The 22083-nt window shown below is 61.2% G+C and overlaps 2 protein-coding genes across 3 annotated transcripts; one reads left to right on the top strand and one right to left on the bottom strand.

Annotated features, from left to right (window-relative positions):
- Positions 1–337: 337 nt before the first annotated feature.
- Positions 338–8573, bottom strand: KRI1 (KRI1 homolog). The gene is given in 21 exon segments (XM_034071907.1): positions 338–551; positions 996–1085; positions 1186–1250; positions 1685–1818; positions 2167–2213; positions 2215–2249; positions 2538–2620; positions 2754–2829; positions 3336–3503; positions 4228–4323; positions 5106–5213; positions 5724–5837; positions 6143–6217; positions 6620–6713; positions 6838–6887; positions 7089–7146; positions 7238–7299; positions 7302–7345; positions 7507–7612; positions 7695–7762; positions 8451–8573. Coding segments are annotated over 21 exon segments (1866 nt in total). The 5' UTR covers positions 8533–8573; the 3' UTR covers positions 338–340.
- Positions 8574–9205: 632 nt separating this feature from the next.
- On the top strand, positions 9206–21840 carry SLC44A2 (solute carrier family 44 member 2 (CTL2 blood group)). Of its 2 annotated transcripts, none has more exons than XM_034071906.1 (22): positions 9206–9280; positions 11053–11101; positions 11247–11320; positions 11424–11508; positions 12955–13039; positions 13376–13492; positions 13577–13637; positions 13920–14043; positions 14137–14220; positions 14328–14440; positions 14524–14655; positions 15352–15451; positions 15542–15634; positions 15738–15822; positions 16274–16536; positions 17266–17360; positions 17876–17979; positions 18087–18160; positions 18231–18301; positions 18395–18483; positions 18601–18685; positions 21008–21840. In XM_034071906.1, the coding sequence occupies exons 1-22, from the start codon at positions 9244–9246 to the stop codon at positions 21112–21114; spliced, it is 2127 nt and encodes a 708-aa protein (XP_033927797.1). In that variant the 5' UTR covers positions 9206–9243; the 3' UTR covers positions 21115–21840. The 2 variants fall into 2 exon arrangements, with proteins under 2 accessions (XP_033927797.1, XP_033927796.1); XM_034071905.1 differs by lacking the exon at positions 21008–21840 and adding an exon at positions 19904–20989.
- Positions 21841–22083: the final 243 nt, after the last annotated feature.

The following is a 22083-nucleotide window of genomic DNA, read 5'->3' as shown; positions in this document are numbered from 1 at the left end:
TGTGGGCTATGGGGGGATAGGACTGAACCATTATGGGCTATGGGGAGGACTGAACCATTGTAGGCTATGGGGGGATGGGACTGAACCATTATGGGCTATGGGGGGGACTGAACCATTGCAGGTTATGGGGAGGACTGAACCATTGTGGGCTATGGGGAGGACTGAACCATTATGGGCTATGGGGAGGACTGAACCATTGTGGGCTATGGGGGGATAGGACTGAACCATTGTGGGCTATGGGGAGGACTGAACCATTGCAGGTTATGGGGCTCCCCCCCCCCACACCTCCCCCTCCCTGCCCCCGGTAGGTACCAGACGCTGCTCCCGGTGGGGTCAGAGGTCATTTATTGCCCCCCCCCTTGCGGCGCTGCCGGTACCGGATGCGCCGAGCGCTGAGGCCGAAGGCAGCCAAGCGGCTGCCGGTGAACTCCTGACCCCCCAGGCGCACGCGGGAGCCCAACGGGGCTGAGCTGCGGCGGCTCCGGCGGCTCCGGCGCCGCTTGGGCTGAGGCTGAGGCTCCGGAGCCGGATCCGGTGCTGGGGACTTGGTGCTGCGGGAGGAGGAGGAGGATGAGGATGAGGGTGAGGATGAAGGATGAGGATGAGGATGAGGATGAGGATGAGGATGAAGGATGAGGATGAGGATGAGGATGAGGATGAAGGATGAAGGATGAGGATGAGGATGAGGATGAGGATGAGGATGAAGGATGAAGGATGAGGATGAGGATGAGGATGAAGGATGAGGATGAGGATGAGGATGAGGATGAGGATGAAGATGAGGATGAAGGATGAAGGATGAGGATGAAGGATGAGGATGAGGATGAGGATGAGGATGAGGATGAGGATGAGGGATGAGGATGAGGATGAGGATGAGGATGAAGATGAGGATGAAGGATGAAGGATGAAGGATGAGGATGAGGATGAGGATGAGGATGAAGGATGAGGATGAGGATGAGGATGAGGATCAAGAGCTTCAGGTCCCCCCCCCCCCTTACAAGAGGGACTTGAGGATCTGCTGCTTCTTCCTGGTGTCCTGTGCCCGGCGCCTGTAGTTGGCCTGATCCTGCCTCTCCTCCTGCTCTGAGCTGGGGGCAAAGGGTCCTGAGCACACCTATGGGGGGGGGGGCACCCATGGACCCCCCCGTGCCCCCCCCGTGCCCCCCCCCGCGCCCCCCCCCCCCTTACCGGTACATGCAGGTCTTGCGCAGGGAGCACCAACGGTTCAGCTCCTTGTCATCTGCTGCCAGGATCTGAGCCATGGGGGGGGGCAAGTGGGTTTGGGGGGGGGTAAATGGGTCTGGGGGGGGCAAATGGGTCTGGGGGGGGCAAATGGGTCTGGGGGGGGGCAAATGGGTTTTGGGGGGGGGCAAATGGGTCTGGGGGGGGGTCAATGGGGCTGGAAGGTTCCATTGGTCCCTATGGGGGGGGTCAATGGGGCTGGAAGGTTCCATTGGTCCCTATGGGGGGGGTCAATGGGGCTGGAAGGTTCCATTGGTCCCTATGGGGGGTTCAATGGGGCTGGAAGGTTCCATTGGTTCCTATGGGGGGGGTCAATGGGGCTGGAAGGTTCCATTGGTCCCTATGGGGGGGGGTCAATGGGGCTGGAAGGTTCCATTGGTCCCTATGGGGGGGTTCAATGGGGCTGGAAGGTTCCATTGGTCCCTATGGGGGGTCCTGCACCCACCTCCTCAGTGGTGAGGCCGAAGTCGCAGGGCAGGACCCGGCGGTACCGGAAGCGACAGGGCAGGTCCCCCCCGATCACATCCTCATGGTCCAGCCCATAGAACTCATCCAGGTACTGCCCCAGGCTGCTGGAGGCTGGGGGGGGGCAGGAGGGTCCATTGGGGGTTATGGGGGGGGCAGGAGGGTCCATTGGGGGTTATGGGGGGGGCAGGAGGGTCCATTGGGGGTTATGGGGGGGGCAGGAGAGTCCATTGGGGGTTATGGGGGGGCAGGAGGAGTCCATTGGGGGTTATGGGGGGGGCAGGAGGGTCCATTGGGGGTTATGGGGGGGGGCAGGAGGAGTCCATTGGGGGTTATGGGGGGGGCAGGAGGGTCCAGTGGGGGTTATGGGGGGGGCAGGAGGGTCCATTGGGGGTTATGGGGGGGGTCAGGAAGAGTCCATTTTGGGGGGGGGTATTCGGGGGGGGTTGGTGCTGTTCTCACCGGGGTCAAAGGGGGGTTTGTGCCTCTCCAGAGCATCCCGGAAGCGCTGGGGGGGGGGGCGCGGGGGTGTAATCAGCATCCATCTGCATGGGGGCACATAGAGAACATGGGGGGCACATGTACAGGGTATGGGACATACAGAGCATGGCACATATGGAACATGGGGGGCACATACAGAACATGGGGGGCACATATGGAACATGGGGGGCACATGTATAGGGTATGGGACATATAGAACATGGCACATACAGAACATGGGGGGCACATACAGAACATGGGGGGCACATGTATAGGGTATGGGACATACAGAGCATGGCACATATAGAACATGGGGGGCACATATGGAACATGGGGGGGGGTCCTGCACTCACCACAAAGTCGGGGTCCTCACAATGAGGCTCCTGCTCTGCCCCCCCCTCGGCCGGACCCGTCCACGTGTCCCAGTTCCAGTCATCTGGGGGGGGGAAGGGATACAGGGAGATGGGGGGGGCACAGGGACATGGGGGGGGGCACAGGGACATGGGGGGGCACAGGGAGGGGGGGGTACAGGGACATGGGGGGGCACAGAACAGACCCCCCCCACTCACCCTCCAGCCCTTCTTCAGCCTCAAACTGTGGCTTCTCCTCCTCCTCCTGCCCATAGTAATGATCCCCGAAGCATTCCTGCCGGGAGAGAGGGATGGGATATGGGGGGGATGGAGCCGGGGGGGGGATGGGGGGGGATGGATATGGGGGGATGGATGGGGATGGATGGGGATGGATGGGGATGGCTATAGATGAACAGGGATGGACATGCATGGACTGGGATGGATACAGATACGGATGGCTATGGATGGATATGGATATGGATGGCCATAGATGGCTATGGATGGATAGGGATGTGGATGGCTACGGATGGCTATGGATACGGATAAGGATGGCTATGGATATGGATGGCTATGGATACAGATGGATACAGATGGATCCAGGTGTCTATGGATGTCTATGGATGTCTATGGATGCCTATGGATGTCTATGGATGTCTATGGATGTCTATGGATGTCTATGGATGTCTATGGATGTCTATGGATGTCTATGGATGTCTATGGATGTCTATGGATGTCTATGGATGTCTATGGATGTCTATGGATGCCTATGGATGGATGTGTGTCTGTGTCCAGGGTCCTCACCGCCATGATCCGGTCGTGCTGCTCGGGGTCGAAGTCCCCTCTCAGGGTGTCTGCAGTGATGCCTGCGCCGGCTCCGGACGCGCGATGGAGCTGCTGGAGCCGAGCACAGAGCTCAGCTCGTCTGAGGTTCTTGAGCTGCTGCAGCTCCTGCCGGCGCCGCTGCTGAGCCTGGGGGCAATGGGAACAATGGGGGTAATGGGGGTAATGGGAGTAATGGGGTAATGGGAGTAATGGGAACAATGGGAGCAATGGGAGCAATGGGGTAATGGGAGTAATGGGGTAATGGGGGCAATGGGAGCAATGGGAACAATGGGGGCAATGGGATACAGGGATATGGGGATATGGGGATACAGGATACAGACAGACAAGGATATGGGATACAGGGATACAGGGATACAGGGATGTGGGATACGGGGATGTGGGATACAGGGATACAGGGATATGGGGATACGGGATACAGGGAGACAAGGATATGGGATACGGGGATATGGGGATACAGGAATACAGGGACATGGCTTCATAGGGATGCAGGGATACAGGGATACAAGCCATTGGGACACTGGGACGCGGGGCCATTGATAATACAGGGACACGAAGCCATAGGGATACATGGATATGGGGCCATAGGGATACATGGATATGGGGCCATAGGGATACATGGATATGGGGCCACAGGGATACACGGATATGGGGCCATAGGGATACATGGATATGGAGCCATAGGGATACATGGATATGGGGCCACAGGGATACATGGATATGGGGCCATAGGGATACATGGATATGGGGCCACAGGGATACATGGATATGGGGCCATAGGGATACATGGATATGGGGCCATAGGCACAGCTCCATAGGGACCCACAGACCCGACCCCTTCCCCCCCCCTCACCTTCCTCTTCCTCTCCCGGGTCTGTTCCCTCTTCTCCTTCCTCCTCTCATCCGGACGCCGCACGGATGTGGGGATGCTCCTTGGGAACGTCTGCACCTGGGGGGGGATGGGGGGGGGACATCCATGACACCCCCATCCTATGGGATCCCCCCCCCATCCTATGGGATCATCCCCCTGCATCCTATGGGATCATCCCCCCCCCATCCTATGGGATCAACCCCCCCATCCTATGGAATCCCCCCCCCCATCCTATGGGATCCCCCCCCCCATCCTATGGGATCATCCCCCTGCATCCTATGGGATCATCCCCCCCCCATCCTATGGGATCAACCCCCCCATCCTATGGAATCCCCCCCCCCATCCTATGGGATCCCCCCCCCCCATCCTATGGAATCCCCCCCCCCATCCTATGGGATTCCCCCCCCCCATCCTATGGAATCCCCCCCCCCATCCTATGGGATCATCCCCCCCCCATCCTATGGGATCCCCCCCCCCATCCTATGGAATCCCCCCCCCATCCTATGGGATCATCCCCCCCATCCTATGGAATCCCCCCCCCCATCCTATGGGATCATCCCCCCCATCCTATGGGATCATCCCCCTGCATCCTATGGGATCCCCCCCCCCATCCTATGGGATCATCCCCCCCATCCTATGGGATCCCCCCCTGCATCCTATGGGATCATCCCCCTGCATCCTATGGGATCCCCCCCCATCCTATGGGATCATCCCCCCCCATCCTATGGGATCCCCCCCCCCATCCTATGGGATCTCCCCCTGCATCCTATGGGATCATCCCCCCCCCATCCTATGGGATCTCCCCCTGCATCCTATGGGATCTCCCCCCCCCCATCCTATGGGATTCCCCCCCCCCCCACCTGCTGTGCTCCCGGCTCCTGGAAGCGGAAGTTATGGGATCGCTCAAACTGCTCCTGCTTGGCCAGGAAGAGCTGACCCTCATCTGAGGAGTCCGACTGGGGGGGGGACCTGGGGGGGGGTCAATGGGGGGGGTCAATGGGGGAGGGGTCAATGGGGAGGGGTCAATGGGGGGGGTCAATGGGGGGGTCAATGGGGAGGGGTCAATGGGGAGGGGTCAATGGGGAGGGGTCAATGGGGGGGGTCAATGGGGGGGTCAATGGGGGGAGGGGAAGGGGGGGAAAGAGGGAGGAAGGGGGAGGGGAAGGGAAGGGGGAGGGGGCAGGAAGGGGGAGGGGGGCAGGAAGGGGGGGAGGAGGGGGCAGGAGGGGGGGGCAGGAGGGGGGGGCAGGAAGGGGGAGGGGGGCGGGAGGGGGGAGGGGGGGGGCAGGAGGGGGGGGGCAGGAGGGGGGCAGGAGGGGGGAGGGGGGCGGGAGGGGGGGCAGGAGGGGGAGGGGGGGGCAGGAAGGGGGAGCAGGAAGGGGGGGGCAGGAGGGGGGAGGGGCCGGGGGGGGGGGGCAGGAGGGGGGGGGGGCAGGAGGGGGGCGGGGCAGGAGGTCTCTCCCCCCCCCATTCCTCACCCCTTCCTCCTCCTCCTCCTCCCTGTCCCTGTATCCTCTCTCCAGGATATAATCCCGCAGGAAGCGCTCGCCTGGCTCCAGCTCCGGGTCCGTCCAGAAGCGCTGGAGGGGGACCTGGGGGGGGCACACATGGGGGGGGGAACCCATGGGGGGGGGCACCCATTGAGGGGGCACCCATTGAGGGGCACCCAGGGGGGGGGCACCCATGGGGGGGGCACACATGGGGGGGGAACCCATGGGGGGGGGCACCCATTGAGGGGGGCACCCATTGAGGGGGGGCACCCATTGAGGGGGGGGCACCCATTGAGGGGGGCACCCATTGAGGGGGGGGCACCCATTGAGGGGGCACCCATTGAGGGGGGCACCCATTGTGTATTGGGGGGCACTCAGGGACCCCCCATCCCTGCCCTTGTCCTCACCAGCTCCTGCAGTGGCTCCGGGGGGGGCCCCCCCTGCCCCTTCAGCCACCGGATGTACTCCTCCTCCTGCTGCTCCTATGGGGGGGGAGCATCCGTGACCCCCCCATACCCACGGACCCCCCCTCACCCCAATGCCCCCCCCCTCACCTCCTGCTGCTCCTATGGGGGGGGAGCATCAGTGACCCCCCATACCCATGGACCCCCCCTCACCCCAATGCCCCCCCCCTCACCTCCTCCTATGGGGGGGGGAGCATCAGTGACCCCCCCATACCCACGGACCCCCCCCTCACCCCAATGCCCCCCCCTCACCTCCTCCTCCTATGGGGGGGGGAGCATCAGTGACCCCCCCATACCCACAGACCCCCCCTCACCCCAATGCCCCCCCCCCACCTCCTCCTGCTGCTCCTATGGGGGGGGCAGCATCAGTGACCCCCCCCATACCCACAGACCCCCCTCACCCCAATGCCCCCCCCTCACCTTCTCCTCCTCTGTCTGAGCACGAGGCCGAAGCAGAGCAGAGCCCCCCCCATCCTCATCCTCATCCTCACTCTCAGCCATGAAGGGTTGGAAGCTGGGGGGGGGGCACAGGGCTTGGTTACCCCCCCCCACATTAAAGGGGTAACGGGGGGGGGGGCACAGGGCTTGGTTACCCCCCCCCCACATTAAAGGGGTAACGGGGGGGGGGGGGTCCCCACCTTTCCTTCAGCTCCTGCTGCTCCTCCATGTAGCTCTTGGAAGCCATTCGCTGGGGGGGGAATGGGGGGGGCAGGGTTAGAGGGGGGCAATGATGGGGGTCAAAGTGGGGGGGGCAATGATGGGGGTCAAAGTGGGGGGGGGCATGGGATGGGGTCAATGTGATGGGGGGGGTCATGGTGATACTGGGGGGGGTCACATGATTGGGTCAATATGATGGCGGGGGGGGGGTCATGCCCCCCCCCATCCTCACCTTCCTCCTCTCTGCTGTTGCCTCCTCATCCTCCTCATCCTCTTCATCCACGTATTTGCTATAGGGACACCGGGGGGGGGGGGGGGGAGGGGGGTCAGACCCCCCCCAAACCCCCCCCCAACCCCCCCCCCCCCCATCCCATCCTCCACCCCTCTTTCTCCAGCATCACTTTCCTCTCATAGTCCTTCAGGAACATGGGTTTTGACCCGGATGCTCTTCCTCATCCTCCTCATCCTCCTCCTCTTCCGATGAGGAATCTGGGAATGGGGTCAGGAATTGCCCCCCTCCATGTCCCCCTCCATGCCCCCCCCCCCCCCCCCATCCGGGTACCTCTGGGGGTGTAGAAGGTGGCATCCGGATGATAGAGCCGCGGATCCCCCCCCCCCCCCCCCCCCCCCCCCCCCCCACATCCGGGTACCTCTGGGGGTGTAGAAGGTGGCATCCGGATGATAGAGCCGCGGATCCCGAGTCTTGAGCAGGGACAACATCCGGTAGAATTCCCGTTCCCGGACGGGATCCTCGGGCTGGGGGGGGGGGGAGGGAACCGGATGGTTCCGGATCTGCCCCTCCCCCCATTCCCGTTCCCATTCCCACTTCCGGCCTCACCACTTCATCCCCACTGGAGTCGGAGCTGGAGCTGGAGCCGGATCCAGGGTCCCCATAACGCTCCTGCACTGGGGGGGGAAGCAGCTCCATTCCCATCCCATTCCCTGCTCCCAGGCCCTGCTTCCCTCCCGTTTTCCAGCCCCATTCCCGTTATCCCCATTCCCTGTTGTTATTCCTGATATTCCCATTCCCGGTATCCCCATTCCCTGTTATTATTCCCATTCCTGCTATTCCCGGTCGTTATTCCCGTTGTCCGTATTCCCGGTTGTTATTCCCGGTATTCCCGTTCCCATTCCCGTTGTTCCCGTTCCCATTCCCGTTGTTATTCCCGTTCCCATTCCCGTTGTTCCCGTTGTTATTCCCGTTGTTATTCCCGTTCCCGTTGTTATTCCCGTTCCCATTCCCGTTGTTATTCCCGTTCTTCCCGTTGTTATTCCCGTTGTTATTCCCGGTCGGTATTCCCGTTCCCGTTCTTCCCGTTCCCATTCCCGTGTTATTCCCGTTGTTATTCCCGGTCGGTATTCCCGTTCCCGTTCTTCCCGTTCCCATTCCCGTTATTCCCGTTCCCGTTGTTGTTCCCGTTCCCATTCCCGTTGTTATTCCCGTTATTCCCCTCACGTCTCCTCAGCTCTTCCCGTTCCCGTTGTTATTCCCATTCCCATTCCCGTTCCCGTTGTTCCCGTTATTCCCGTTCCTATTCCCGTTCCCGTTATTCCCGTTCCCATTCCCGGTTCCTATTCCCGTTATTCCCCTCACGTCTCCTCAGCTCTTCCCGTTCCCGGCTCCTCTTCAGCCGCTCGGCGAAGGCCGCGTTCACGCGGAGCTTCGGCGCCGCCATGCTGCCGCCCACGTGACCGACGGGCCCCTCCCCTTCCGCCGGCGTCACGTGAACGGACGCGGCGGCCACGCCCCCTCCCTCAGTCTTAAAAGGGCAACGCCGGTGGGGCCCATCAACAACACAGACACGGGGGGGGCAAAGCTCTTTATATGGGGGGGTCCATGGGTACAATGGGGGGGGGTCCATGGGTGCAATGGGGGGGTCCAGGGGTGCAATGGGGGGTCCATGGGTGCAATGGGGGGGTCCGTGGGTGCAATGGGGGGGTCCATGGGTGCAATGGGGGGTCCAGGGGTGCAATGGGGGGGTCCGTGGGTGCAATGGGGGGGGGTCCATGGGTGCAATGGGGGGGTCCATGGGTGCAATGGGGGGGTCCAGGGGTGCAATGGGGGGGTCTATGGGTGCAATAGGGGGTCCATGGGTGCAATGGGGGGGGGTCCGTGGGTACAATGGGGGGTCCATGGGTGCAATGGGGGGGGGTCCAGGGGTACAATGGGGGGGTCCATGGGTGCAATGGGGGGTCCGTGGGTGCAACGGGAACGGGACAGGGAACGGGATAGGGATCGGGATCTGCGGCCCCGACCCCTCCGGTTCCCGGTGCGGAGCCTGCGGCCCCTTTAACGCCGCCGCCGTTGACGTTGACGTTACCGGCCGGACGGGGCGGGGGGGGCACGCCCAGGGCGGAGCATCCGGAGCCCAGCGGCGGCGTCGGCAATGGGGGGTGATGGGGACGGATCCTATGGGAAACACGGTAAGGAACGGGAATGGGAACGGGAACCGGGAACGGGGACGGGAACGGGAACGGGGACGGGAACGGGAACGGGAACGGGAACGGGAACGGGATCGGGAACGGGAACGGGAACGGGAACGGGAACGGGATCGGGAACGGGAACGGGAACGGGATCGGGAACGGGATCGGGGACGGGGACGGGGACGGGAACGGGAACGGGAACGGGATCGGGAACGGGAACGGGAACGGGAACGGGATCGGGGACGGGGACGGGGACGGGAACGGGAAAGGGAACGGGGACGGGAACGGGAACGGGAACGGGAACGGGAACGGGAAAGGGAACGGGGACGGGAACGGGAACGGGAACGGGAACGGGATCGGGAACGGGGACGGGGACGGGAACGGGAACGGGGACGGGGACGGGAACGGGAACGGGGACGGGAACGGGATCGGGAACGGGAACGGGAACGGGAACGGGAACGGGAACGGGAACGGGGACGGGATCGGGAACGGGATCGGGAACGGGAACGGGAACGGGAACGGGATCGGGAACGGGATCGGGAACGGGGACGGGAACGGGGACGGGAACGGGAACGGGAACGGGAACGGGATCGGGAACGGGAACGGGAACGGGGACGGGGACGGGGACGGGAACGGGAACGGGAACGGGGACGGGGACGGGAACGGGAACGGGGACGGGATCGGGAACGGGAACGGGAACGGGGACGGGAACGGGAACGGGAACGGGGACGGGATCGGGAACGGGATCGGGAACGGGAACGGGAACGGGATCGGGAACGGGATCGGGAACGGGATCGGGAACGGGGACGGGAACGGGAACGGGAACGGGAACGGGAACGGGAACGGGAACGGGTACGGGAACGGGAACGGGCACGGGAACGGGGACGGGGACGGGAACGGGAACGGGATCGGGATCGGGAACGGGAACGGGATCGGGAACGGGAACGGGAACGGGAACGGGATCGGGAACGGGAACGGGAACGGGGACGGGAACGGGGACGGGAACGGGATCGGGATCGGGAACGGGAACGGGAACGGGAACGGGGACGGGGACGGGGACGGGGACGGGAACGGGGACGGGGACGGGGACGGGAACGGGAACGGGATCGGGAACGGGAACGGGAACGGGAACGGGAACGGGAACGGGGACGGGAACGGGAACGGGATCGGGAACGGGAACGGGAATGGGGACGGGACCGGGAACGGGAACGGGAACGGGAACTGGATCGGGAACGGGAACGGGAACGGGATCGGGAACGGGAACGGGATCGGGAACGGGAACGGGAACGGGAACGGGGACGGGACGGGGACGGGACCAGGACCGGGGGCAGGTTCCCGATTGGGGGAAACGGGAATGAAACCGAAAGCGTCGGTTGGAGCCGGTGTAACCGGTAGCCCCGAGGGTTGGGCCGTGGGGAACGGACGCGTTGGGGGGGGGGGGGGTTGGGGGGGGTTGGGGGGGGTTCCCTGCACCTCCCCCCGCCCCCTCCGGGATTGGTTCCCACCCTATCCATAAGCCGGGATGTGGGATCCGGGGCTGGATTCCCAACATTCCCAACCCCCCCACGTGCTCCTATGGGATCGGGGCTGTCCCAGGCAATGGGATAATCGTTCCCGTTGCTATCCTGGGGAGGAGGAGGATGAGGACCCCTCCCCCCCCCCCCCCCCCCCCCCCCCCCCCCCCCCCCCCCCCCCCCCCCCCCCCCCCCCCCCCCCCCCCCCCCACCCCTATCCCACCCCTCAGCATTCCCGTTCCTCCTGCGCTTCCATAGGGACTCCGCACAAGTTCGACCCGACATTCAAAGGTCCCATCTATGACAGGTGAGGGCAGCGCCAGGATCCCTCTTCCCGGTCCCGTTCCCGTTCCCAATGCGACATTCCCGGTCCCATTCCCGTTCCCAATGCGACATTCCCGTTCCCATTCCCGTTCCCAATGCGACATTCCCGGTCCCATTCCCTACGGCAGGGGCTGCACGGACATCGCCTGCTGCATCCTGCTGCTCCTCGCCATCGCAGGCTATGTGGCTGTGGGCATCCTGGGTATGTGGGGCAGAGCGGGGCCCCAATGGGGAGGGCTCTATGGGGAGATGTGGGTCCGAGGCCCATGGGGACGGCCACGACCTCCTCTTCCTCCCCACACCAGCCTGGAGCTATGGGGACCCCCGGAAGGTGATTTACCCCACAGACAGCCGAGGGCAGTTCTGCGGCCAGCAGGGGACCCCCAATGAGTATGTGGATGTGCCCCCTTGGGTACCACATCCCATTGCCCCCCCTTGGGTACCACATCCCCATTGCCCCTTTGGGTACCACATCCCATTGCCCCCTTGGGTACCACATCCCCTTGGGTACCACATCCCCATTGCCCCCCTTGGGTACCACATCCCCACTGCCCCCCTTGGGTACCACATCCCCATTGCCCCCTTGGGTACCACATCCCTATTGCCCCTTGGGTACCACATCCCCATTGCCCCCCCCTTGGGTACCACATCCCCATTGCCCCCCCTTGGGTACCACATCCCCATTGTCCCCTTGGGTACCACATCCCCATTGTCCCCTTGGGTACCACATCCCCATTGTCCCCTTGGTTACCACATCCCCATTGCCCCCCTTGGGTACCACATCCCCATTGCCCCCCCTTGGGTACCACATCCCATTGCCCCCTTGGGTACCACATCCCTATTGCCCCTTGGGTACCACATCCCCATTGCCCCCCCCTTGGGTACCACATCCCCATTGTCCCCTTGGGTACCACATCCCATTGCCCCCCTTGGGTACCACATCCCCAGTGCCCCCCCTTGGGTACCACATCCCCATTGCCCCCCTTGGGTACCACATCCCCACTGTCCCCTTGGGTACCACATCCCCATTGCCCCCCCTTGGATACCACATCCCCACTGCCCCCCATGGGTACCACATCCCCATTGTCCCCTTGGGTACCACATCCCCACTGTCCCCTTGGGTACCACATCCCCACTGTCCCCCTTGGGTACCACATCCCCATTGCCCCCCCTTGGGTACCACATCCCCATTGCCCCCTTGGGTACCACATCCCCACTGCCCCCCTTGGGTACCACATCCCCACTGTCCCCTTGGGTACCACATCCCCATTGCCCCCCCTTGGATACCACATCCCCACTGCCCCCCATGGGTACCACATCCCCATTGTCCCCTTGGGTACCACATCCCCACTGCCCCCCCTTTGGTACCACATCCCCACTGCCCCCCCTTTGGTACCACATCCCCATTGCCCCCATGGGTACCACATCCCCACTGTCCCCTTGGGTACCACATCCCCACTGCCCCCCCTTGGGTACCACATCCCCATTGCCCCCTTGGGTACCACATCCCCATTGCCCCCATTGGGTACCACATCCCCATTGTCCCCTTGGGTACCACATCCCCATTGCCCCCCCTTGGGTACCACATCCCATTGCCCCCTTGGGTACCACATCCCCATTGTCCCCTTGGGTACCACATCCCCATTGCCCCCTTGGGTACCACATCCCCATTGTCCCCTTGGGTACCACATCCCCATTGCCCACCCCTTGGGTACCACATCCCCATTGCCCCCCTTGGGTACCACATCCCCCCTGTCCCCTTGGGTACCACATCCCCATCCCATGGGATCCAGGCAGTGCATCCCAGTTCCCTGTGGGAGCTGCTTTGCTTTGCAGGGGGAAACCTTTCCTGTTCTACTTTGACATAGTGAAGTGTGCCAGCCCCTTGGTGCTGCTGGAGTTCCAGTGCCCGACCACACAGGTACTGGTCCAGCTCCCCATGGATGCTCCATGGGATGCACTGGAAGCACCTTAAGGCTCATCCGGTCCCATGGGCTGGGACACCTTCCATTAGGGCCGGTTGCTCCAACCTGGCTTTGATGGGATGGGGCATCCAAACCTTCTCCCTTCAACCCATCCCAGTGTCCCACCCCCCTCATAGGGATGAACTTCCCAAGATCCCATCTCCCCTCTGGCAGGTTAAAGCCATTCCCTCTGTCCCATTGTCCAGAGCCCCTCTCCAGGTTCCCCTCTGGGCACTGGAGGTGGATCTGGAGCTGTCCCAGTTCTCCCAGTCCGTGTCCTCCTCCCCCTTCAGATCTGTGTCAGTGAATGCCCAGACAGATTCCAGACCTTCCTGGATGCCTCCAGCTCATCCCAAGGGCTGGAATACTACCGCAGGTTCTGTGTGCCCGAGTTCACCGGCCGGCAGAAGGTGGGTCCATGGGATGGGCTCAGTATTCCCATGGCATCATTCCCACCCGGAGCACTGACCTCCATCCCATCCATCCCTATCCAGACTCCCATCCAGGTGCTGAAGGACAAGGAATGTCCGGCCGTGCTTATCCCCAGCACCCCACGTAGGTCTGGGGGGCAATGGGGCTGGGATGGGGCCATTGCAGTGGGGCTGAGGTGCCTGGTGGGGGGATCCAGTGGGAGGTTGGGGGTCCCAGAAGGGGTTTGGAACCTTGTCCTGGGGTGGATGATGATGGATGATGATGGATGATGGATGATGGATGATGGATGATGATGGATGATGATGGATGATGGATGATGGATGATGGATGATGATGGATGATGATGGATGATGGATGATGGATGATGGATGATGGATGATTCCGGCTTTCCCCCTCTATTCCCAGTGGCTCGCCGATGCTTCCCGGCCATCCATGCCAAGAAAGGCGTCATCATGGTTGGCAACGAGACCACCTACAACGATGGCCGTGGCCAGCAGAGGAACGTCACCGACCTGCTGGAGGGAGCCAAGTGAGCCCATCCCTATGGGCAGGATGGGGCTTGGATCCCACTGCTCCAATGGGATCCTCCCAACATGGATCCATGGTGGGTTTGTGCTCGCAGGAAAGCCAACGTGGTCCTGGAAGCCAGACAGTTGGCCATGAAGATCTTCGAGGACTACACGGTCTCCTGGTACTGGATCATCATGTGAGCATGGATGGAGCTGTGTGGGATGCTCCAGAGCATCCATCCCTCAGGCACCGGTGGGATGCGGTGCTGGATGCGGTGCTGGATGCGGTGCCTTCCTCCCACAGAGGCCTGGTCATCGCCATGGTCGCCAGCTTGGTCTTCATCGTCCTGCTCCGCTTCCTGGCCGGGACCATGGTGTGGGTGATGATCGTGATGGTGATCCTGGTGCTGGGCTATGGTGAGCTCCCTGTTTGGGCAGCATCAGTGCTCCAGCCCCTCCATCCACTCCTATGGGAGCATCAGCCTCGGCATTCCCACTAGGAATCTTCCACTGTTACCTGGAATATGCGAAGCTGAAGGGGGAAAAGGGCTCAGACATCTCCCTGCAGGACCTGGGCTTCCAGACCGACCTCCGTGTCTACCTCCACCTGCGGCAGACGTGGTTGGCCTTCAGTGAGTGCCCTTCCTCCTCCTCCTCCTCCTCCTCCTCCTCCTCCTCCTCCTCCTCCTCCTCCTCCTCCTCCTCCTCCTCCTCCTCCTCCTCCTCCTCCTCCTTCTCGGTATGCAGGGATGCACACCCCGAGCAGTGGTACCCAATGTGCCCATCCCTGCATCCCAAGCAGTGGTACCCAATGTGCATCCCGAGCAGTGGTACCCAATGTGCACATCCCTGCATCCCGAGCAGTGGTACCCAATGTGCATCCCAAGCAGTGGTACCCAATGTGCATCCCGAGCAGTGGTACCCAATGTGCACATCCCTGCATCCCGAGCAGTGGTACCCAATGTGCATCCCTGCATCCTGAGCAGTGGTACCCAATGTGCATCCCGAGCAGTGGTACCCAATGTGCATCCCGAGCAGTGGTACCCAATGTGCATCCCGAGCAGTGGTACCCAATGTGCATCCCGAGCAGTGGTACCCAATGCATCCCGAGCAGTGGTACCCAATGTGCATCCCTGCATCCCGAGCAGTGGTACCCAATGTGCACATCCCTGCATCCCGAGCAGTGGTACCCAATGTGCATCCCTGCATCCTGAGCAGTGGTACCCAATGTGCATCCCGAGCAGTGGTACCCAATGTGCATCCCGAGCAGTGGTACCCAATGTGCATCCCAAGCAGTGGTACCCAATGTGCATCCCTGCATCCCACAGTGATCATCCTCAGCATCCTGGAGGTTCTCATCCTGCTGCTGCTCCTGTTCCTGCGCAAGCGGATCCTCATTGCCATTGCTCTCATCCGGGAGGCCAGCAGGTCCGGGCGGCCTCGAGGCCACGGGGATGGGCTCAGGCTCCTCCCTCCATCGGGAAGACTTTGACCAGGGTTGGGCCATGTTCCCGGCAGGGCCATAGGGCACATGATGACCTCGCTGCTGTTCCCCTTGTGCACCTTCTTCCTCCTCTGCCTCTGCATTGCCTATTGGGCCAGCACCGCAGTGTATCCTTCCCTCGTGCTCCTCCTCCTGGGCTGGGATGGAGGCTGGATCCCTATGGATCCGCTCCGGGATTGGGGTCCGTGTGTTCCTTACCTCACCCTACAGCTTCCTGTCCACCTCCAACGAGGCCGTGTACAAGGTGTTCAATGAATCTGCCTGTCCCTTCGCCGGCCAGACCTGCACACCTGAGGTGCTCCTGTGATTCCAGCCCTTGGGAATGCCATAGGGAACACCCACACCACCACCTTCCATAGGGCTGAGAGCATCCGACCCCATCCCCGTGTCCCATCGGAGCGCTCAGCATCCCAAGATCCCACCTCCATCCTCTTCCAGGAAGCAGGAAAACCTCATCCCAAATCCATCCCCCCCCTTTTGCCATTGCATCGGGGACCCCCCTTCTAGGAAGCAGGATAACCTCATCCCAAAACCATTCCCTCCCCTTATCCCATCCTGGAAAACCTCATCCCCAATCCCCCCCCCCCCATTTCCCATCCCATAGACACCATCCCCCATTTCCCATCCCATAGACCCCATCCCCCCCCATTTCCCACCCCATAGACACCATCCCCCATTTCCCACCCCATAGACCCCATCCCCCATTTCCCATCCCATAGACCCCATATACCCCTTGTCCTCCGCAGACCTTCCCCACCAGTAACACCAGTCTCCAGTGCCCTGACTCCCGTTGCCTCTTCGCCTCCTATGGGGGCCAGTGCCGGTACCACCGGAGCCTCCCTGCCCTCCAGCTCTATAACCTCTTCATGCTCTTCTGGCTCTGCAACCTCAGCATCGCCCTGGGCCAGGTGACTCTGGCCGGAGCCTTCGCATCCTATTACTGGGCCCTACGGAAGCCCCAGGACATCCCAGCGTTCCCACTGTTCTCCTCCTTCGGGCGCGCGCTCCGGTAGGATCCCTATGGATGGGGTTGGGATGCTCTGTGGGTTATCCCATTCCCGAAGCTCCGGTAGGATCCCTATGGATGGGGTTGGGATGCTCTGTGGGTTATCCCATTCCCGAAGCTCCGGTAGGATCCCTATGGATGGGGTTGGGATGCTCTGTGGGTTATCCCATTCCTGAAGCTCCGGTAGGATCCCTATGGATGGGGTTGGGATGCTCTGTGGGTTATCCCATTCCTGAAGCTCTGGTAGGATCCCTATGGATGGGGTTGGGATGCTCTGTGGGTTATCCCGTTCCTGAAGCTCCGGTAGGATCCCTATGGATGGGGTTGGGATGCTCTGTGGGTTATCCCGTTCCCGAAGCTCCGGTAGGATCCCTATGGATGGGGTTGGGATGCTCTGTGGGTTATCCCATTCCTGAAGCTCCGGTAGGATCCCTATGGATGGGGTTGGGATGCTCTGTGGGTTATCCCGTTCCCGAAGCTCCGGTAGGATCCCTATGGATGGGGTTGGGATGCTCTGTGGGTTATCCCGTTCCCGAAGCTCCGGTAGGATCCCTATGGATGGGGTTGGGATGCTCTGTGGGTTATCCCAGTCCTGAAGCTCCGGTAGGATCCCTATGGATGGGGTTGGGATGCTCTGTGGTTTATCCCATTCCTGAAGCTCCGGTAGGATCCCTATGGATGGGGTTGGGATGCTCTGTGGGTTATCCCATTCCTGAAGCTGGGATCGCTCAGGTACCACACGGGCTCCTTGGCCTTCGGCTCCCTCATCCTCGCCGTCGTCCAGGTCATCAGGGTCATGCTGGAGTACCTGGACCACAGGTTGAAAGGTAAAGGGATGAGGAGAGGGATGGGGGATGTGGATGCTCCAGTGTCTGCCCATGGAGAGCATGGGGACCATGGGATGCAGGGATGGAGCATCCGGATGGGGACCATGGGATGCAGGGATGGAGCATCCGGATGGGGACCATGGGATGCAGGGATGAAGGCAGTGATGGGGACCATGGGATGCAGGGATGGAGCATCCGGATGGGGACCATGGGATGCAGGAATGGAGCATCCGGATGGGGACCATGGGATGCAGGGATGGAGCATCCGGATGGGGACCATGGGATGCAGGGATGGAGCACTGGGATGGGGACCATGGGATGTAGGGATGGAGGCAGTGATGGGATGCAGGGATGGGCAGCATGGGATGCAGGGATGGAGCACTGGGATGGGGACCATGGGATGCAGGGATGGAGGCAGTGATGGAGCATCCGGATGGGGACCATGGGATGCAGGAATGGAGCATCCGGATGGGGACCATGGAGACCTTGCTCCCATCTCCTGCTCTATCTCCCAGCTGCAGAGAATAAAGTGGCCAAGTTCCTGCTGAGCTGCCTCAAATGCTGCTTCTGGTGCCTGGAGAAGTTCCTCAAGTTCCTCAATAGGAACGCCTACATCATGGTGAGAGGCTCCAAAGGGTCACGGATGGGGGGGGGGAACCTTCGGATCGGGAATGGGATGTCCATAGGGCTGGAATCGGGAGGATGAACCCACCCCAACCATTCCAGATTGCCATCTATGGCACCAACTTCTGCACCTCTGCTCGCAATGCCTTCCTGCTGCTGATGAGGAACATCATCCGGTGGGTACCACGGGATGCAGGCGCTCGGGAGCATCCCGGATGCTGGAGCTCATCCCAATGCTCTTCCCAGGGTGGCTGTGCTGGATAAGGTCACGGATTTCCTCTTCTTCCTCGGCAAGCTCCTCATTGTGGGAAGTGTTGGTAAGGGGGAAGTTCCTCCCTTGGCTCTGCTCTTCCCATGGGATTGAGATCCCTGCCCAGCATTCCCATCATCTCCATCCCTTGCTCCCATAGGAATTCTCGCCTTCTTCTTCTTCACCCATCGGATAAAGCTGGTCCAGGACACGGCTCCATCCCTCAATTACTACTGGGTCCCTATCCTGGTGAGCTCCTTCCTCATCCCATGGGATCAATCCCTTTGTCCCCCCTCCGTTGCATTGTCCCGGATGGGGCTGCCCCTATTCCCTTTGGAATGACGGGATCCCCAATCCCTCTTGCAGACGGTGATCGTGGGCTCCTATCTCATAGCCCATGGGTTCTTCAGTGTCTATGGGATGTGTGTGGACACCCTGTTCCTCTGCTTCTGTAAGTGCCATCAATTGGCTGCAGCCTCCCTTGGCCTTCGCTTCCCGATCCCTGGAATCTCCCACTCTTTCCTTGCCGGCTCCTTCCTTCCCTTGGCCTGTCCCTGCCTCTGCTCCTGCTGCTCTGGGGACCACACTGGGACTAACTTGGACTTTTCCTTCTCTTTCCTTCTCCTCTTTCTGTCCCTCTCCATGTTCTCCATGCTCCATCCCTGCCCCTCTCCATGTTCTCCATCCCTGTCCCTCTCCATGTTCTCCATGCTCCATCCCTGCCCCTCTCCATGCTTCATCCCTGTCCCTCTCCATGTTCTCCATGCTCCATCCCTGTCCCTCTCCATGCTCTCCATGCTCCATCCCTGTCCCTCTCCATGTTCTCCATGCTCCATCCCTGCCCCTCTCCATGCTCTCCATGCTCCATCCCTGTCCCTCTCCATGTTCTCCATGCTCCATCCCTGTCCCTCTCCATGTTCTCCATGCTCCATCCCTGTCCCTCTCCATGCTCCATCCCTGCCCCTCTCCATGTTCTCCATGCTCCATCCCTGCCCCTCTCCATGTTCTCCATCCCTGCCCCTCTCCATGTTCTCCATCCCTGTCCCTCTCCATGTTCTCCATGCTCCATCCCTGTCCCTCTCCATGTTCTCCATGCTCCATCCCTGTCCCTCTCCATGCTCCATCCCTGCCCCTCTCCATGTTCTCCATGCTCCATCCCTGTCCCTCTCCATGTTCTCCATGCTCCATCCCTGCCCCTCTCCATGCTCTCCATGCTCCATCCCTGCCCCTCTCCATGTTCTCCATGCTCCATCCCTGTCCCTCTCCATGTTCTCCATGCTCCATCCCTGTCCCTCTCCATGTTCTCCATGCTCCATCCCTGCCCCTCTCCATGTTCTCCATGCTCCATCCCTGCCCCTCTCCATGCTCTCCATGCTCCATCCCTGCCCCTCTCCATGCTCTCCATGCTCCATCCCTGCCCCTCTCCATGTTCTCCATGCTCCATCCCTGTCCCTCTCCATGTTCTCCATCCCTGTCCCTCTCCATGTTCTCCATCCCTGCCCCTCTCCATGTTCTCCATGCTCCATCCCTGTCCCTCTCCATGCTCTCCATGCTCCATCCCTGCCCCTCTCCATGCTCCATCCCTGTCCCTCTCCATGCTCTCCATGCTCCATCCCCACCTCCATCCCCTTCTCCCCCATTCCCGGCCCCATTCCCGGGGCTGTGTAAGGTGAAGACCTGGAGAGGAATGATGGATCCCGGGACCGACCGTTCCTCATGTCCCCTGAGCTCAGCAGGATCCTGCTCAAGGGCAGCCTGGAGCCTGCCCCCAGCCAGGGCTAAGGGATGGGGCAGCATCCGGTGCTCCTATGGGATGCACTGAGCGTGTTCCATCCCCCCCCTGCTCCTTGCCCTGCTCTTCCCATCCATAGCCATGGCTTGGGATGAGCTTCCCATAGGATGCAAAGCTTCTGCTTCCAGCGTCACCGACTCCGTGCCTTGAGCCGATGGGATTGGGAACCGGAGCCTGGAGCCCTGAGGAGGTTTTGGCTCCGAGCATCCCGAGTTCGGGATCGTTTCCTTGCTCTTTGCTGGTGCTGGAGGGCTCATATAGATCCCATATTCCCAGGCTGTGCTCCCGGAGCATCCGGAGCTGTTGTCCCAAGGGCTGGAGCTCTGTTGGTGGCTTTGGGATGGGTCCGAAGTGCTTGGTGCTTATGGCATGGAGCTGGCTCTGGATTGCTCCAGAGAGGATGGGAACGGCGTTCCCGGCATTCCCAAGGGATCTGCTTCCTGCTGCTCCCAATTGGATAAAGCCATGACCCCCCCCCAGCCTCTGCTTCCTGCTCCATGCTCTTCAGCATCCCCAATCCCAATGGGGTTGCCTTGGAAGGGACCTCCGAGCTCCTGCAATTCCAGCCCCCTGGAACACCAGGGACCCTTCCATAGGCTGCTCCAAGCTGGATATGAACAGGGATGGGGCATTCCCACCTGCTCCCCATATCCCTCCACCCTCATGGGGAGCTCTTGTGCCTCAGACCCCATCCCAACCTCTCCTGTGGGGGATTCCCTTGGCCCATCCCTTCTCCAAAGCCCTTCTCCGGGTTTTCCATAGGCTCCGGAGCTGCTCCATGGTATCCCTATGGGGGGGGGCTCAGCAGCCATCAGCAGCTATGGGCTCCTCAGGCACCAAACCAGCATCTCTGTGCCTTTAAGGGCTCCTGAATGGGGATGCGGGACCCCCACATCCCACCCTATGGGTCTGCCCCACATCCCAACCTATGGGTCTGCCCCCCCCACTGTGTGTGGGGCAATGGGGGGGGTCTCTTTGCAGTGGAGGACCTGGAGCGGAACGATGGCTCTGCCGAGAAGCCTTATTTCATGTCCCCCGACCTGAAGAAGCTGCTGAAGAAGAGGAACAAAATCCATCGGGATGAGTAAATCCTCATCCCGGAATTCCCATCCTCATCCCGGAATTCCCATCTTCACAAGCAGGGGGTGGCTGCAGGATGGATGCTCCGGAAGGATCCGTAGGGTGGCCAAGGCATCAATGGTCCAGCTCCAGCGCTGCCCCATTGGCTCCCGATGGAGTCAATCCAATGGGAATCCGGTTGGGATTGGTTCTTCCCATAGGGATTTACCTGCATCCCTCAGTCTTGGTTCCTCCTGAGGAGCAAACCCTGCGGAGATCCCTTTAGATAAGGAATCCTGATGGGAATCTCGGGAATGCTGGAGGGGGATGGGAAAGCCGCATCCTTTAGCACTGATCCCATTCCCACATTCCCATAGAGCAGCCGCAGGGATGGGCATTGGGAGATGCTGCTGTTTGTTCTGCTTCTTTTTGGGGTCAAATCGGGGGATTTTAAGCAAACCAAATGCCAATCACGAGGTTGGTCTCTTTTTAGGTCTCTTTTAGGGGGTTTTGTCGCTGCTTCTGAGCTGCTTTTTGGGGTGTTTTGTGTCCATTTGGAGCTGGTTCAGCCCCGTTTCCATGGAGAGCCTGGAATTCCCACCCGAGAGCCATGGAATGGGATGGAAAGGAGCTGAGGATGGGGCCGTGGGCATGATGGCTTCCAATGGAGCATGGAAGGGACAGGCTGGCTTAGGGAAGTGCCAACAGGGATTGGGAAAGGCAAAGGGAAAAGGGATTAGGGAAGGGAAAGGGAAAAGGGATAGGGAAAGGGAAAGGGAAAAGGGATAGGGATAGGGAAAGGCAACAGAAGAGCTAAAATGAGGAGAATCCTCTTGGTTTGGGATAAAAGTAGGACTAACAAAGGGAATAACAACAGGCCCCATTCAAGTTACAGCTCTGCCTGTGCCGAGAGCCAGTGTGATCCCTAAGGAATGCCGTTGGGTTCCTTCCCTGCACGGAGCCTTGGCATTATCATCCCAGGCACTTTGGGGCTGGGA

The sequence above is a fragment of the Melopsittacus undulatus genome, chromosome 23 (genome assembly GCF_012275295.1).
Source record: "Melopsittacus undulatus isolate bMelUnd1 chromosome 23, bMelUnd1.mat.Z, whole genome shotgun sequence".
NCBI lineage: Eukaryota > Metazoa > Chordata > Aves > Psittaciformes > Psittaculidae > Melopsittacus > Melopsittacus undulatus.
This window is presented reverse-complemented; position numbering and strand designations above follow the sequence as displayed.

Excerpts from the sequence above, each read along its gene's own strand:
- SLC44A2 (XM_034071905.1), top strand. The coding sequence starts at position 9,244 with ATGGGGGGTGATGGGGACGGATCCTATGGGAAACACG. Across the intron at positions 13,493-13,576 it reads AGTTCACCGGCCGGCAGAAG|ACTCCCATCCAGGTGCTGAA; the intron begins GTGGGTCCATGG and ends ATCCCTATCCAG. Across the intron at positions 15,452-15,541 it reads CTCATCCGGGAGGCCAGCAG|GGCCATAGGGCACATGATGA; the intron begins GTCCGGGCGGCC and ends TGTTCCCGGCAG.